Source organism: Rhincodon typus, chromosome 20, assembly GCF_021869965.1.
Source record: "Rhincodon typus isolate 14 chromosome 20, sRhiTyp1.1, whole genome shotgun sequence".
NCBI lineage: Eukaryota > Metazoa > Chordata > Chondrichthyes > Orectolobiformes > Rhincodontidae > Rhincodon > Rhincodon typus.
The window spans coordinates 38,758,062-38,775,711 of record NC_063351.1 but is presented as its reverse complement, the minus strand read 5'-3'; the positions used below and the strand labels follow the sequence as shown (position 1 = coordinate 38,775,711).

The 17,650-nt window shown below is 39.7% G+C and overlaps 1 protein-coding gene across 2 annotated transcripts in view; it reads left to right on the top strand.

Annotated features, from left to right (window-relative positions):
- Positions 1-17,650, top strand: part of sh3pxd2aa (SH3 and PX domains 2Aa) — a 282,467-nt gene that overhangs the window by 24,885 nt on the left and 239,932 nt on the right. For both annotated transcript variants that reach the window (XM_048608736.1, XM_048608735.1), the window contains exons 2-3: positions 13,305-13,385; positions 16,038-16,113. In XM_048608736.1, coding sequence (XP_048464693.1) covers positions 13,305-13,385; positions 16,038-16,113 — 157 coding nt within the window. The remainder of the gene's footprint in view (positions 1-13,304; positions 13,386-16,037; positions 16,114-17,650) is intronic.

Sequence of the window (17,650 nt, the reverse complement as noted above, 5' to 3'; positions counted from 1 at the left end):
GGTCTAGACCCTACTTCAGAAAATTCTGAAGGGTCTAGACCCGAAATGTCAGCTTTCCTGCTCCTCTGATGCTGCTTGGCCCGCTGTGTTCATCCAGCTCTACACCTTGTTATCTCAGATTCTCCAGCATTGGCAGTTCCTACTATCTCTGTTCTGTTACCATTCTTTGTTACAGTCTAACCATGTAATCACAATTATATCATAACAATTCTATCTATTTGTCCTGCTAATTCATCTACCTTATTGCAAATGCACCATACATTAAGACACACTGTAGGCTTGTCTTTTTCACCTTGTTAGTCATCTTGGCTTCATTTTATGCTATGGCCCAATTTTTTTATTGCCCTGTTTTCTTTGCCTTCCACTTTTGCTTGTTATCTTTCTGTCTTTTTTGTTTCTTACTTCAATTTCTGCCTGCTCGGAGTTCCCATCCTGCTGCCATTCTAGTTTAAACCCTTCCTGACAGCACTAGCAAACATCCATGCCTGAGGACATTGATCCCAGTCCTGCCCAGATGCAACTCAAGCTGCTTGTACTACTACCCCCCTCCTCAGAACCGGTCCCTATGTTCCAGGAATCTGAATCCCTTTCTTCTGATCAATTTCCGCAGCCACTTATTCACCTGGCACAATCATTATTTAAAAAGGATGGACAGAAAGGGAAAGATGGGATAGTATTGTGAGTAAAGGAGTCAATCAATGGGATAATGAGGCAAGATATTTACTTGGAAAATCAAGATGTGGAATTTGAATGGTGGAGATAAACACCCAGGGACAGAAATGTTATTGTATGTTGTATATAGACCCCCAATAGTAGTGGAAACATAAGGAAAAACATTAAACAATGGAACACCTGCATGTTCGCCCACCAGCCACTCGCTGTCCTGACTTGGGAAGGTATTGCTGTTCGTTTGCTGTCACTGGGTCAAAATCCTGGAATTCCCTTCTTAACAGTATTGTGAGTCAACTGACAGCAGTTGGGCTGCAGCGATTTAAGATGGCAGCTTACCACCACCTTGTCAGGGGCAATTAGGGATAGGCAATAAGTGCTGGCCATCCAGCGATGCCCACATCCAATGGATGAATTAGAAAAAAAACTTAGAAGATACATGCAATAAAAGTACAACTGTAACTATGGGTGACTTTAATCTACATATAGATTGGACAAGGCAAACTAGCAAATATATTGTGGTGGAAGATTTGCTGGAATGTGTACATGTTGGTTTGTAAAAGAACCAACCAGGGAACGGGTTATTGGGTGTTGAGCAATGAGAAAAGATTAATTAACCCTACGTGCATTCCCCTGGGGAAGAGCAACCACAATGTGATAGAATCCTTCATTTAAAATTGAGAATGAAATAGATGAATTTGAAGCAAGAGACTTGAATCTAAATAAAGTGAACTACAAGTGTGTGATGTGCAAGTTGGCAAGGATGGATTGGAGAACCTTGCTAAAGGGATAGGCAGTGCATATATTTAAAGAATGTTTGTGTGATTTACAACAATTATTCATTCCTGTCCAGCACAAAAATAAGAGCAAAGGTGCCTCACCATGGCTTACAAAAGAAATTGGGTGTTAGACCCAAAGAAGAGTCACATAAAATTGCCAGAAAAAATAACAAGCCTGAGGATTGGAGTCATTTTAGAATTTGGTGAGAGAGGAGATGGATAACTTGGTGGCAAATAGAGTATGAGCATAACAACTTGCTATAAAAGATTTTAAATAAATGAGGCAAAAGAGATTAGTAAAGATAAATATAGAACCATTACAGTCAGAAGTGGGGAAATTGTAATAGGAACAAAACAATGGAAGAATTGGACTCCTACTTTGGTTCTGCCTTCACAAAAGAATGCACACATAATCTCCCAAGAATGTTAGGGAACCAAGGACCCAGGGAGAGTTCAAGTGCAAGTGCAATTGAAGTAAATCTGCATTAGAAAGAAAATGATGCTGGAGAAATTAATGGTGCTAAGAGCTGACCAATTGGCAAGGGCCTAATAATCTACATCCCAGAATATGTGAGGTGGTCTTAGAAATATTGAGTGCATTTGATTATCATTTCCAAAATTATATAGGCTGGAGCAGGTCATACAGTTTGAAGACTGGTAAAAGAAATCCCACGATGTAAAAATGGAGGGAGAAAATTAGTTAGCCAAACATTAATAATGGGGGAAAATGTTAGAATCTATAATAACATAACAAGCACTTAGAATAGATTGGCAATTTCCTGTCACTTGTATTTATGAAAATACAGCTAGATGTATGTGTTAACCACATTTTGGTGCCATTGTAATTACAGAAATTAATACAAGAAATAATTGAGACTAAGTTAGGACAAAGTTCATCTTTGTGTGCCTCCATGACACTCTGGGTTTATGGAGTGGCTAAGGGATGCTGCCAAAGCAAGGATTTCTGGACAGGACCCACCACACCGCTGCCTCCGAAGCCACCACATCAAAGCCACTGCATCACCGCCATAGCAAAGAGGGACAGACCAGACCTACCAGGTCACCAATGCTGAAGCTGTTGCCACCTCAGTCAATGCCAAAGCTACCACATTACTGCTATAGCCACAAAGAACAAACGAGAACCACCATGCCGCCGCCACCATTATAGCCACTGCTGAAATAGCCGCCAAGAGGATTGGACCAGACCCACCGACAGTGAAGCCTTCGGTAAAGCTGCAGCCACTGTGGTCACAAGGAATGGACGTCTGGATCCATAAGGCTGCTTCTTGTCGTAAGTGCCTTCCTCCACCACAGCAATGAAGAAAAGGTGAACTTTGATACAAAAGAGAAATGAAACGAAACACTAGAAAACAGAAGAATGTGGCCGCCAGGTGAGCAGGAGCAGATGCGTCGGGCACAGCGCTTAAACGTTTTCTACCCTGGTGTCACTGCCATCTTGTAATTTGGAAAGCATTAACAAGATTGGGCAAAGTCAGCATAGGAGAATTTGGGTTTTCTGAAGGTTTTTGATAAGGTTCCTCAAGAGGTTAGTGGGGAAAATGAAACCACCTTGTGATGGTGGTAATATGTTGGTATGGATTGAGATTTGGTTGACAGAAAATAGTGTGGGAACAATGGGCCTTTTCTCCTCGTGACAGACAGTGACAAGTGATGTACAGCAGGGATCAGTACTTGGGCCCCAACTAATCATGCACTCCTTCCTGGATGAGGGAACGAAATACAACATTTCTAAGTTTGGCAACAAAACTGGATGGAATTGAAAGATGAGGAAGATGGAAGGTAATTTGGACAAGCTGAGTGAGAGGGCAAACACATAGCAGATGCACTATATGTGAGAAGTTGTGCACTTTCCTTTGAAAAACGGAAAGGAAGAGTAGTATTTAGATGGCGATATATTGGAAAATGTGGATGCACAAAGGATCTGCATGTCCTTGTACGGCAGTCAAAGTATGTAGATAGGGATGTACAACATGCAAATAGTATATTGGCCTTCATTGTAAGAGGATTTGAGTTCAGTAGAGATGCCTTGCTGCAGTATACAGGACCTTGGTGAAACTACACTGAATACTGTCTACAGTTTTGTGTGTACCTCCAAAGGACATACTTGCCATTGAGATGGAGTGCAGCCTAGGTTGATACCAGGATGGCAGAAATGTCCTCTGAGAAGGTATTGGTTTGACTGGGCCTACATTCACAAGAGTTTGGAAAGATAAATGGTGTTCTGATTGAATTCGAACAAGGCTGGAGGTGATGCATGGAAGATACTACTTTTGGTTGGAGAGTTTAGAATCAGGGTGACACAGTCTCAGGACGGGGTAGACCATTTAGGATAGAGATGAGGAAAAGTTCCTTTGTTCGAACTGTTGTGAACTGTAGAATTCTCTACCACAGAAGAATGTGGAGTCCAACTTGCTGAATTTATTCAAGAGATTGATAGTTTTATATTTTAATAGCATTAATGGCATGTGGAGAAAGGTGGAATATGGCATTGAGATAGAGGATCAGCCATGATCACATTGAATGACCAGAGCAGGCTCAAAGGGCAAAATGACCTACTCCGAGTTTCAGTGCTTTATTTAACTACAGTCACTGTGCTGTGCATGTTCCCCACAAGAACGATATCATAGAATCAGAGAATCCCTACAGTGTGGAAACAGGCCCTTTGGCCCAATAAGTCCACACCGACCTTTTGGAGCATCCCACCCTGACCCATACCCCTATAACCCTATAACCCACCTAATCTACACATTCCTGAATACTACGGGCATTCTAGCATGGCCAATCCACCCAACCTGCACATCTTTGGACTGTGGGAGGAAACATACACAGACACTGGGAGAATGTGCAAACTCCAGACAGTCGCCCGAGGCTGGAATCAAACCCAGGTCTCTGGTGTTGAGGTAACAGTGCTAACCACTGAGCCACCATGATATGGGGTGATGTTGAGTATCCCAAATTAAACTAATCACACAACAATGAACATATGACCTTAGCTGGAGTTGACCATTTGATTCATTACTATAACTAACATCTCTGGTTGATTATGGATAACAGCTCTGTCCCGTGGTCTTTTTACTCGTTGGAATACATCTGTTGTGTATTTTAATATATATACACTTAAATATCCTTGATAGTTCTCCTTTTATGCTTTCATAATTCCAATTTTTAAATTTTAAAGAAGTCTCAAACACTTACCCTTCCTCTCAAATTGAATGTAAAATTTCAATCATAATGATCCCTGCTCCCGGGGTGGTTTTGTTATGAGATTATTAATTCATCTTATCTCATTACCATTACATTACTAGATTTGATGCTGTGCAGTGTCCCTACATCTGAGCTAGGAGACCCACGTTCAAGTCTCAACTGCTCCAGATGTGTGTAATAACATCTCTGAACAGATTGATTGGAAAATATCTATAGCCTGCTTTCTGTTTGGTTTCATAATGTGCTGTTTTAAGAAACTATCCCAAAAACATTATTTGAATTTCTATCTAGGCTACCACTGCTTATCTTTTCTAGCTGAGATTCAGGTTAAAATCTTCAGTGATTATTTCTGTGCCTTTCTGATAAGCTTGCATTTCCATTCTGCCCTGTGGTTTCAGATAGGGGGCCTGTACACCACTCCAGCAAATTACTTCTGACTTGCTTTCTGTCATTCTCTAATTTGCCCTATTTTTGTTTGTTATTCTTAGCCGGTTTGTAAAATCTGACCAATGTTCTGAGCTGCTACTAAAAATATTTGTCAATCTGATTCATACAATCTTAATTGAGTTGCTGTTGTATTTTGTCCTGTCTCCCTACCCTTCTGAAAAAAAACTACACAGAGCAGGTACCCAGGCACCACGTCGCCCTTTATTTTCACATGCCCAGTACATGGACTTCGACTACCTAGCTCAGAGCGAGTCCCTGTAGTATTTATATCTATCAGCCTGCAGGGATCTCATACTCAATGAGATCCACCTGGCCAACCTTGTTCCAATCACTACATCTTCCAAAATGTCAAGCTTCCTTAAATATTGAGGTCCTAAACTTTGTCATCAAATGGATATTCATTTTTTTTGTGCTGTCAGCTCATTTGTTTCGTTTAGAATGCTAGATGTATTTGTATATAAGCCTTTAGTTCTGCCTTTCTCCTATTTTATAACTCCTAGCTTCATCTGGTACGCCTTTCAGTTGCACTTTACCCTGAAGTACCGTGTTTTAGTACTACTTAGTCCAGTATGAAAACATGGTGTGGCCTAAAAAATACACAACCATTTAATCAGGCCTTGCAGCAGTCAAAACATAGACCAGACTTCATTATTGCAATTTCTGCCTTAACTCTTAACTCCAAAATCTCACTCCTTGACCCTTTTTAGATGGACGGAGGCTATAAAAATGTGAAACGCATGGGAATCTGGATCTTGTGCTTGAAACTAAGTTAGTGTGTAGATGCAGCAAGTAATTAAGAAGGCAAATGGAATTTTGGCCATTATTACTAGGGGTTTGGAGTTTTAAAATGGGTAAGTCTTGTTACAGCCTCATCAACACCCTGTAAAGTTGTAACTGTGTACTGTGTATGGTTTACGTCCCTGTATTTAATAAAGGAAATATTGGCATTGGAGGCTGTTCAAAAGAGATTCACTAGGTTTGATTCCTGGGATTCCTGGTGTTTACTTAGCAAGGACAATTAAACCAATTAGGCCTTTATTCTTTAGAGTTGAGAAGAATGAAGGATGATCTTATTGAAACATGGCATGGAGACATAAGGAACAATCAAAGGTAGAAATGAAAGACTGAAAAACAAGAAGCAAAAATGGAAAACAGGGACATGAGTCAAAAATAAATGGGGTTTTAGTACAAAATAAAGCTAAGATGATTAACAAGAATTTAAAAAAAGTCTAAAGGCATTGTGTCTTAATGTGTGGAACATTCCTAATTAGGTAAATGTATTTATAGTGTAAATTGATATATGTACTTATGATATAGTTGGAATTACAGAGATATGGTTGTCGGGCGACCAAGAATGGGAACTGAACAGGGTATTCAATATTTAGCATGGACAGACAAATAAGAGGAGGTGGAGTAGCACTATTAGTAAAGGAGTCAATCAGTACAATAGTGAAGAAAGATGTTGGCTTGGAATATTATACTATGGAATAGATATGGATGGAGATAAATACCAAGGGGCAGAAAACATTTAGTTGGGGATTCTCTATACACTCTGAAGCAGTAGTGGAGATTTAAGGGAAGGTATTAAGTAGAATAATGCTGCATGCAGTAACAGTACAAATGTAGCCATAGATGATCTTAATCTACCTATAGATTGAGCAAGCCAAACTAGCAATGGTATTGTGCAGGAGGATTTCTTGGAGTACATAAGTAATGAGAATTTTAGACCAATGAGTTAGCATGATTTCACTTTCATAAGCCCATGCTGACTCTTTGTCTAGAAGAGATGTAAAATTGCCTGAAACAGCAGCAAAGTTGAGGACTGGAAACAGTTTAGAATTCAGCAGAAGAGAATAAAGATCGGTCAAGAAGGGAAAAATATTGTACGAGAAGACACTTGAGAAAACGTAAGTGATTGTAAAAGCTTTTATAAATACATAATGAGTGAGAAACAAATGTAGGGGAGGTGTGGCCTGATGATATTATCACTGAATTGTTAATCCAGAGACCTGTGTTTGAATTCCGCCACAGCAGATGGTGGAATTTGAATTCAATTATATAAAAAAAAATCTGGAATTGAGAGTCTAATGAGAACATGAATCCATTTTTTTTGTCAGGGAAACCCATCTGGTTCATTAATGTCCTTAGGGATTAGGAATGGGCAATGAATGTTGGCCTACTCTCTTGTTACATGAGTGAATTTAAAAGTAAAAGGTTAGGAAACTGATTAAATGTTGGCGATCAAGGGTCCAGTGAGAGAGGGTTTGAAGAAATTCAATATTTAGTTAAGAAAAAAACCTGCTAAATAAATTAATGGAGTTAAAGCTGACAAATCACCAAGGCTTGATAATATGCATGCTGGAGTGGTCATCTTTCAAGATTCTGTAGACTCTGGAGTAGTTACTACAGATTACTGTGGTGCAAATGTAATCTCACTTTTAAACAAAGAGGGAATGGAAAATATGGAATTACAGAGCAGTTTGCCTAATATCAGTAGTGGGGGAACATACTAGTGTCCATTGCTTTTTTTAAAAAAAATGTGGTAATCGCTCACTTGGAAAGCAATAATGGGCTTAGACAAAATCGGTATGGGTTTATGAAAGGGAAATCTTCCTTAAGTAATTTTGGAGTATGTATTTGGAAAAGATAAAGGAATACCAGTAGACGTGGTGTATTTGAATTTCAAGAAGGCGTTTTGATAAGGTCCCACACAAGAGGCTACATATTAAAATTTAAAGCACACAGAATTGGAGATAATATATAGCAAACCATTTACTAACTGGCACCTATGGGACCAGGAGTGTGCTGGTTGATCAAGAGGTCCACACACAATGTAAAACACACACTAAGTATTAGAAACTTGATGCAGGGGATATACACATCACTGTTATACTCTATACTTTATTTACAGCATAAATCTCTTTGCCTTAAATAAGACTTAACAACAGAGAGCCTTCTCAACTCCTCATACCTTCAACTGACTACTAGGACATCATGGAGATCACAATAATATAGTACACTCCAGTCGTTGAGGTCTATGAATTTTAGTGGTTTATTGAGTGCTGCTTCATAAGGTGATTGATTTATTGTCACGTGTACTGAAGTACGGTGAAAGGCTTTGCTTATGAGCAGTACAGGCAGATCATAGTAAGCAAGGATGTACAGGTCAAAAAGACTTGGAGGCATACAGGTTACATTGCACAGTGTTGTGCTAGGTGAGAACAACATTGGCAAGATCAGTGTTATTTGAGGCTAGAGTGTCTATTCAACAGTCTAATAACAGCCAGGAAGAAGCTGTTCCTGAACCTGCTAGTGTGTGTTCAGGCTTCTGTATCTTCTGCCTGACAGAAGAGTTTGTAGGAGATCATTACCAGGGTGGGATGCGTCTCTAATGTTGGCAGCCTTTCTGCGGCAGTGAGCCATGTAAATGAAGTCCATGGATGGATGGTTGGCTTCCGTGATGATCTGGGCTGTGCAGAATACCTTCTGTAGTTTCTTATGGTCCTGGGCAGAGCAGCTACCGTACCAGCCTGTTATGCTCCCGAACAGTATGCTTTCAATTGTGCATCTATAAAAGTTGGTGAGGGTCCTTGTGGATATGCCAAATTTGCTGAACCCGCTGAGGAAGAAGAGGTGTTGTGTCTTCTTGACTGTCGCATCTACATGGGAAGTCCAGGACAGGTTGTCGGCTATCGTCACTCCTGGGAGCTTGACACACTCAAGCCCCCTCAACCTTAGCTCCGTGGATGTAGATGGTGGCATGTTTTCCTCCTTTTCTTTGTGAAGTCAGTGATCAGTTCTTTTAGTTCTTCCGACTTTGAGATACAGGTTATTTTCATTGAACCATGTCACCAAGTTCTCTGTCTCCCTTCTGTGTTTTGACTCATTGCTGTTAGATATCCGTCCCACTACAGTGGTGTCATCGGTGAACTTGAGGATGGCGTTCATTCAGAGTTTGGCAACACAGTTGTGGCTGTACAGAAAGTACTGTCAGAGGCAGAATATGCATCTTTGGCAGGGGCTCCAGTGGTGAGTGTTATCGTGGAGGAGGTGCAGTTGCCTATCATTACTGATTGTGGTCTGTGTGTCGGAAAGCAGAGGATCTAATTGCAGAAGTTGGAGTGAGACCAAGCTCATGGAGTTTTGAGATCAGTCTGGAGATAATAAAGACATTGAAGGCGGAGCTATAGTCTGGAGTCTGACATATGTGTCTTTGTTGTCCAGATGTTCCAAGGATGAGTGCAGGGCTAGGCATATGGCATCTGCTGTGGATCTGTTATGTTAGTAGGCAAATTGTAGGGGATCGAGGCAGCCTGGGAGACTGGAGTTGATGTGGGCCATGACCATGATTATTGAAATCAGAGCCACTGGACGTTAGTCATTAAGGCATATTGCATGTGCTTTCTTAGGTATGGGGATAATGATGGTCTTCTTGAAGCAGGTGGGACTTCGGCTTGTAGGAGGGAGAGGTTGAAGATGTCGGTGAATACCCCTGCCAGTTAGTCCACGCAGGATCTGAGTGCTTGGCCGGAGTCACCATGTGGGCCTGTCGCTTTCCTAGGGTTGACTCCCAGGAAGACCAATCTGACATCTGCAATGGTGACTGAGGGAACAGGTGTGTCTGGGGGTGTTGGGGCAGGCATCACCGTGCTGCTGGCATTCTGCTCAAACTAGGCATACAAAGCGTTGAGTGCATTAGGGAGGGATGTGCCTTTGTTCACTGTCTTGCTCTGCTTCATTTTGTATCCTGTAATGTTGTTTAGGCCTCGCCATAGATGGCGGGAGTCTGTTTGGTAGGCTTGGGCCTCTAACCTGGTCCGGTACTGCCTCTTGGCATCCCTGATGGTTTTGCGAAGGTCATATCTGGATTCCTTGTATTGGATCATCTGACTTTAACGCTGCTCGCCTGATCTTCAGTAGGGAGTGGATTTCCTGGTTCATTCAAGGTTTATGGCTAGGGAACACTGGGATTGTTCTGCAAAAGTTTGTTATCCTGATATGAATTGGCAATTGCATGTCTTTTTCTATGTGGCAAATAGTGATTAGTATATTGTAGGGATTGGTGCTTGGGCTTGTTCACAATCTGTTCAAGACCTGAATGGTGGAATCAAATACAACATTCCCAGGTTTGCTGATACAAAATTAGGTGGGATTGAGTGTTGTAACATGGATATAAATGTTGCCTTCAGGACCATCTAGATAAGTTGAGTCTATTGGCAAACACATGGCAGATGCAATGTGTCATGGATAATTGTGAAGAGATTGCACTTTTATTGTGTGAAAAACAAAGTGTTAGTTAAATGTTAATATTGGGAAATGTAGATGTAAAAAGGGATCTCGGAGTCCTTGTACATCAGTTACTAAGTGAACAGGCAGGCATTTAACATGGCAATTGGTATTTTGGCCTTCATTGTAACAGGTTTTGCATTCAGAAGTAGGGATGACTTACTGCAGTTATATAGGGCCTTGATGAGTTAATACCTGGAATATTACATTCACCTTTCATCTCCTCGGCAAGCATACGTACGTCAGGAAAATCCGATGAGAGATTGGTTTGACTGGGCCCCTATTCACTAGAGTTTAGAAGATGAGAGGACCTGATTGAAATGTATAAAAGTCTAACTAGGCTAGACACTAGATAACAAGGAGGATGTTTCCCCTGTTTGGGGAATTTAGATCCAGGGATTCACCGTTGCAGGATACAGTTTAGACTGTTCAGGATGGTGATGAGGAAACATTTCTTTACTCAGTGCTCACCCTGTGGAATTCACAGCCATAGAAGACTATGGAAGCTGGATAACTGACTATATTCAAGAAAGAGATTAATATCTGAAAAATATGTCAAAAAGAATCAAGGAGTATGGAGAGAAGTCAGGAATTTGGCATTGACTTAGAGGCTCAGCCATGATCATATTGAAAGGTTGAATTGTTGTTGCTCCTAATTTCTGTATTTACTATCAACTTCAGTTTGTTTTTATTCCCTCATGGGATGAGGGCATTGCTGGCTATGCCAACAATTATTGCCCATTCCTAATTCCCCAATTAAGAATCAATCACATTGCTGTGGGTTTGCGGTCACCTGTAGGCCAACCAGGTAAGAATGGCAGTTTCCTTTCCTAAATTTTGACAGTGGTCATCATTTAGATTCTTTATTCCATCATTCAAGTTTCACGATCTACCATGGCAGGATTCTAACATCGGTCTTCAGACCTTTTATCTGGGTCTCTGGATTAACATTCCAGTGATAATACCACTAGGCTATTGCCTCCCTTCAGCTTGCCAAATGCAACCTTTTTATTTTCTTTTCAGTTTCCTCATACAGTACTTTAGCGTGTCTGTCTCTTTTCTATCATCATTGCTAGTTTATCAACTTCTGTCCTCCAGTTTTAATATTTTCTTTGCAATATTGTGCATACTCTTCTTTTTATATGTTCCTGTTTGCTTTCCATTTCTTCTGAGAACTGTTTCTTTAGATTCCTGAATCTTGAGACATTCATGCTTAGGTTTTCACTTTGAGTGAATGCCTCTCTCTATTTTTAATCTGAAGCATGTCAAAGTCTAAATATTTGTACATCTTTCTTCTTGATAACAAAAACAGACTGCAGGTCTGACTGCATCTGCAGAGAGAAAACTAAAATTAACACTTTGAATCTGGTGACCCTTCATTAGAAATGACTCAATGTTAACTTTTTCTCTACAGATGCTGCCATAATTCCAGTGTTTCTCAGTACTTTGTTTTTGTTTCAGATTTCCAGTATCCGTAGTTCTTTGTGTTTATTTTTCTTTTTATTTTTCATAATCTCTGTTTCAACTTAATTTTTGCCAGGATTGACTGGAAAAATCTGAATTTACTTCTGTGCCAAGATGTGTATGAAAGATTTTTTTTAATGTTTCTAAAATATTATTTCACCACCGCATAATCTGTTTAGTTTGTAAATACACTGCCTGAACTTAGTCATAAAGTCCAGAGACAGTATGTAGAGTGAACAGTAAGGCTAGTAGGAGTAGGAAGTGCTGGATGATTAGTGGAATTGAGGTTCTGCTCAAGAAAAAGGAAGCAAATGTCAGTAATAGACAGAAGGGACTGAGTGAATCCCAATAGGAGTATATTTAAGGGAAATCCGGAGGAGGCAGAAGGGGACACGAGGTAGCTTTGGCAAATAGGATTAAAGAGAATCTGAAAGGATTCTGCAAATACATAGGGGACAAGAGAGTAACTAGGGAGAGAATTGGGCCCCTTAAAGATTAGCAAGGCCGCCTATGTGTGGAACCACAGGAAATAGGGGAGATACTGAATGAGTATTTCACATCAGTGTTTGAACTTCTCTAAATATATATTGATCTTTGATCTTTGTTTTCCACAATAAATTCTTTTTCTTCACAAAATTGTATCAGTCTTTCACCTCTTTCATTTCTTGATCCAAGGCCATATTGATGTTATGTTGGTCTTAAATTATTTTAGTAGACCAACTATCATTGTTACGTTGGTTTCAACTTTTTAAGATAGTGGATGTTTGTGTAAATTGTATAACAAGTTTGTGAATATTGCTGGAAGTATTATTTGCAAAAATGTTGTTCTACTTTATGTACCAATGAGTGGAGTCCGGCATTGGTACAAAAATGTCATGCTGAGAAGTAGGCTATTTGGCCGTCTTGGGCCCACTTTACCTTTCAACCACAATGGTTGAGGTACCTTAACTCCATCCTGTACGCATTCACTATATTCCTGATCTCTTTAACATCTAGAAATCTCTGTCTTGAACAGACTCTGTGACCCTTCAGGGTAGAGAATTCTAAGGATTCACCACCCGAGTGAAGATATTTCTCCTACTCTGTTCTAAATGGCTTGATGTCCTGATGTTTGAACAATTTTGAACAGTGAATCTGTGTACTCTAATTCAGAACAGCTAGTTTGCAATGCAATGACTCCAACAGCAGGAGTTCATTTTCTGTACAGGCTGGGGTTACCAAGAAGACTCTCCTCTTCTACCTCTCGCCTCACCTGAGGCATGGTGACTTTTGGGTAAACAGCTTCCAGTCATCCCTGACTAATGACAGAACAGCCCTATAGTCTGGTAGGACTATGGCGATTGAAATGTTCTGTGAAAATGTGTTTCCAGGCTATTGTAGAACTGTGTAAGGAAGCAAATACACTTATTTTAAAAATTTCTTTACTTTTTAAAGGTTTATGTTATCCAAGTAAACTGGTCCGATAACACATCAAGTATCATCTACCGACGTTATAGCAAGTTTTTCGACCTCCAGGTAATGCTCAGTTTCATTTTACTTCATTCCTAACTAATGCAGAGTTGTTGGCACCTGCATTTTCTCAGACTGACAGTGGTCACTGTTTGCATTTTAGTTTTTAGAGGGCATACAACTCATTTCTCAACTACTTTAACAACAAGGATTTTTTTCTGATTAATGCATTTCATTACATTGGCAGCTAAGGAAAAGTGTGGGCATTTTTCTCATTGGGCAGTAGCATTTTGAGTTTGAGTTCATTGAGCCTTGTTGGTAGATGCATTGTCTTTGACATTTAATAGGGTCAATTACTTCTGTAAAGTGTACACTTATTCGTCAAATTTGCAGTTTGTGCTAAAGTAGAAAAATTGGCTGAATTGGAGGCTACAAATTACAAAGTGAAGAGGTGACCAGAAAAATGCATAAAATTTAATATCGATTAAATAGAAGAACTACACATTAGGAAAAGAAATGGCAATCCATGTACTCCATAATGCAATGATTAGCGTGTGAATCTCACAGGCAGAACAGTTAAGATCAACCTTCCTTCCATTGTAAGGTCAGAAATGGGGATCTTTGCTGATTGAACAATGTTCAGTACCATTCATGACTCCTCAGAGACTGAAACCATCCATGTCCAAACTGAAATGACCAAGTCCAATAGGAAAATCTAAGCATCTCGCCTTCACATTCAATAGGATTGCCATTGCTGAATCCTTCACTGTTGACCAAAAACTGAACTAGACTATATATGTTAATAGAAACATGGGGACAGGAATAGGCCTTTCAGCCTGTTGAGCCTGCTGAACTATGTAATGTGATCATGGTGGATCAAACATTTCAATAACTTTTACATACCTCATTCCCATAATCCTTTGCACCATTGATATCAAACGTTAATCAACCATATTTTAAATATACTCAAAGACTGGGTTTCCACAGCCTGCTGAGGGAGAGATTTCAAAGATTCATCACTGTCTGAGTAAAATAAAATTCTCCTCATCTCAGTCCTAGATGGCATCCCTCCTATTATTTATAAATTGTGCCCTCTGGATCTAGATTTCCTCCACCTGGGAAGCATCTTACCTGCATCAACCCTGTCTCACCCTTTTAAGTATTTTGTAGATTTTAATGAGATCACCCCTAATTCTTTGGGCTTGTATTCTCTACAATTTCAGATTCCCAATCTCTCTTCATAGGACAATTCTGCCATCCTGCAAACAAGTCTAGTGAGCCTTTCTTGCACACTCTATAGCAATACTGTCCTTCCTAAGGTAAGGCCAGCAAAACTGCACACAGTACTTCAAGTGCGGTCTGGCCATGTGCCTATACATAGACTTCACTACTTCTGTACTCTCACCTGCTTGCAATAAAGGCTGTTGGCCTTTCTAATAGCTTGCTGCCTCTGCATGTTAACCTTCAGTGACATATCGATGAGACACCCAAGTCCCTTTATGTCTGGGCTTTCCATCCTCTCCATTTTAAAAAATACTCTGTACATCTTTTCTTTCTACTAAAATGATAACCTTGCATTTTTCCACACTACATTCCATCTGCCATGTTCTTGACCAATGACCAAGCTTGTCCAAACCTTCCCGAAAAGGTTTTACATCTTCCTCATGCAACAGGTTCCTGCTTAGCTTTGTATCATCTGCAAATGTGGAAACATTGATTTGGACAAGGGGTCTAAATGTAATGACAACAATATGGTCCTAAATACATCCTTGCTGTACTCAAATAGTCAAAGTCTGCCAATGCAAAAATACTGCAAGCTACAAGAGTTGGTCAGAGACCAGAAATCCTGTGCAAGTAACAACAACATATTTATTCAAAAAGTGGAGAGGGAGACAAAGTGAGAAATTACAGATCAGTTAACTTAACGTCTGTCATGGGAAAGATGTTAAAAGTATTGTTAAGACATAGAGAACTTGAGAAAATTCAAGGTAATCAAGCAGAATTGATATATTTTTATGAAAAGGAAATCATGGTTTAACTAACTTATTGTCATTGTTTAAAGAAGTAACGTGCATAATATTATGACGTACTGGAGCAATGCACTGTAAATAGAGGTCTGCTACTCCCAGAGTCATACCAAAGTGAAGTCCACAAAGGTGGAGTACTTAACTGTGCAGCAGAAAGACAGTGTTGAAATAAGTTCCAGAATTAGAATCAGATGATTAATGATTAAGACAATTACTGGAGGCCTTCTTGAAGTAGTATCCCTACCTCTGGATTGGGAGGCCTGAGATCAAGGCCCACCAGCTCCAGAGGTGTGTAATAACATCTCTGAACAGGTTGATTTGAAAAATACATCAGTTTTTTAAAAAAATCCAAGATACAGATTTGAAATTCAATTATGTCGGTTAGCTTGGGCAAATGTAAGTCAGCAAGAATGGGATAAGATGTGATTAGCTAGAATTTATGGAGTGTAGGTGACCTGCCGGAAGTTACTGGAAAAATCTAAGTTAAGCCTAAGAAAAATGGTCTGAAGTGAGAATGTGATCCAGTAATTCATTAAAAAGAAAACCTAAAGGCTTTTCCACTGAATAGTTGAAGCACATTTCATAGCTTTCTTTCAGGGAAATTGGATCATTATTTGTAACAAAAAAGTAAAAGAGCTACACTTCTATATGCGTAATGAACATTATGCATTCATACCTGTTCTTTTTTTAGATGCAGCTTCTGGACAAGTTTCCTGTTGAAGGAGGACAGAAGGATCCTAAATTGCGTTGCATCCCATTCTTGCCTGGTGAGAAGCAACCTAGTAATCCATTTATTATTACCCCCTGTAACTTTAATTCTTTGTGCTATTTGCAGTTCTGTTCAGTTCTTAGTACATCCTGTGGTGTAACTGGCCTCATAACTATTTTCAGCTAAATTTATATAGAATAAGGAAGAATGTACAGCATAGGAGAATCCATGCGACCAAAGTGGTTTGTGCTGGTGTTTATGCTTTTGTAACATTGCCTTCCAGACATTCTCCAAATGTATTGAATTCAAATTGCTTATCCATTAGGAATGAGTTGAAAGGACATCAATCATACCCCCTTGAGTGGTGGAGCTGTACATTACAACTGTTCATGTGAGAAAGCTGAGCCGATGGCTGTGGATGTCATTGTCCAAATTCAGCACAGATAGGAGGGGAGCAATGGTAGACCTTTACTGAAGGATATAGAATAAAAAAATGTGCTGGAGATTCTGTGGCCACAATAGGATGAGTAGGACTGAAACCAAGTGAGGGAGATCTGTCTGAGCTGGATAATGAGAGATTTTGGAGGGGTTTGCTTGTTTTGTATTAAAACTTCAGAGAATGAGGAATGATCCACTATATAGTATAGAAAAAAATGTAATTTCTGACTTTGGTTAGGGCTATTTTCAATGTTGTGGCAAAGAACAAAATCTAATTTGGGAATGTTGTTGGCAAAATGGGCACAATTTGAGCAGCAATAAGTTCAAGACTTTTAGAAAAGAAAAGTGAAGTTGAAAGTGGAATAGCAGCCCGTAAGGATAAAGAGATCAAGGGTAGATTTTTATTTTCCTTTGAATAAAGGGCTATGATGAATTTAAAATGGAGAGGTGGGAGCCATTTACAATGTCAGGTACAATGGGACTTAGAAGAATATTGGAACTTAAGGAGCATAAGGTCAGTCTTGTGGATCAGATCCCCTCAGAGTGGTTGATGGGAACTGGGAAAGAAATCTGGGGAAGACCTGTGTTCAGGACTTGGAAGGAGTTGCCTGGATGGTGGCAAGAGGATAGCATAAAACGAAAAAGACAACTTGAATTGTAGTCTCAAAAATCTGTTTTCCTGTCAAGTAGGTAGAAAGAGCAAGGGATAAGGGAGTGAGACAGTGAAAATGAGATATAACATAAGATAATAAATGAGAGAAGAAAATAAGTAGGGGATTATCTTTGCTTTCTAGGATAAGACTGTTCTGACAAGATGTCACAAATTAGTGCTGAAAAGCCTGATTTTTGAATGTGTGGGTTTGTGCATTATCTAGTGAAAAGGCATACTTGTGAGACTGAACTGAGCTCGAGGGGTATGATTGACTGACCGAAACTTGTGATAAATGACTTTAGAAAGGAATAGTTAATTAAATCCTTATATGCTTTTCCTTTGTGCATTGCCATATTTTATTTCTGCGAGGCCAAAATGAAGGGTTGTGCAGAAATTCCAGTAGCCACTTTTGTCTTCAAAGTCCATCTTCCTTTAATTAAAGTTTGTATGAATAGTAAAGTCTTGGTAAACATTTTATGGTTTCTGTTGCATCATTTAGGTCTAC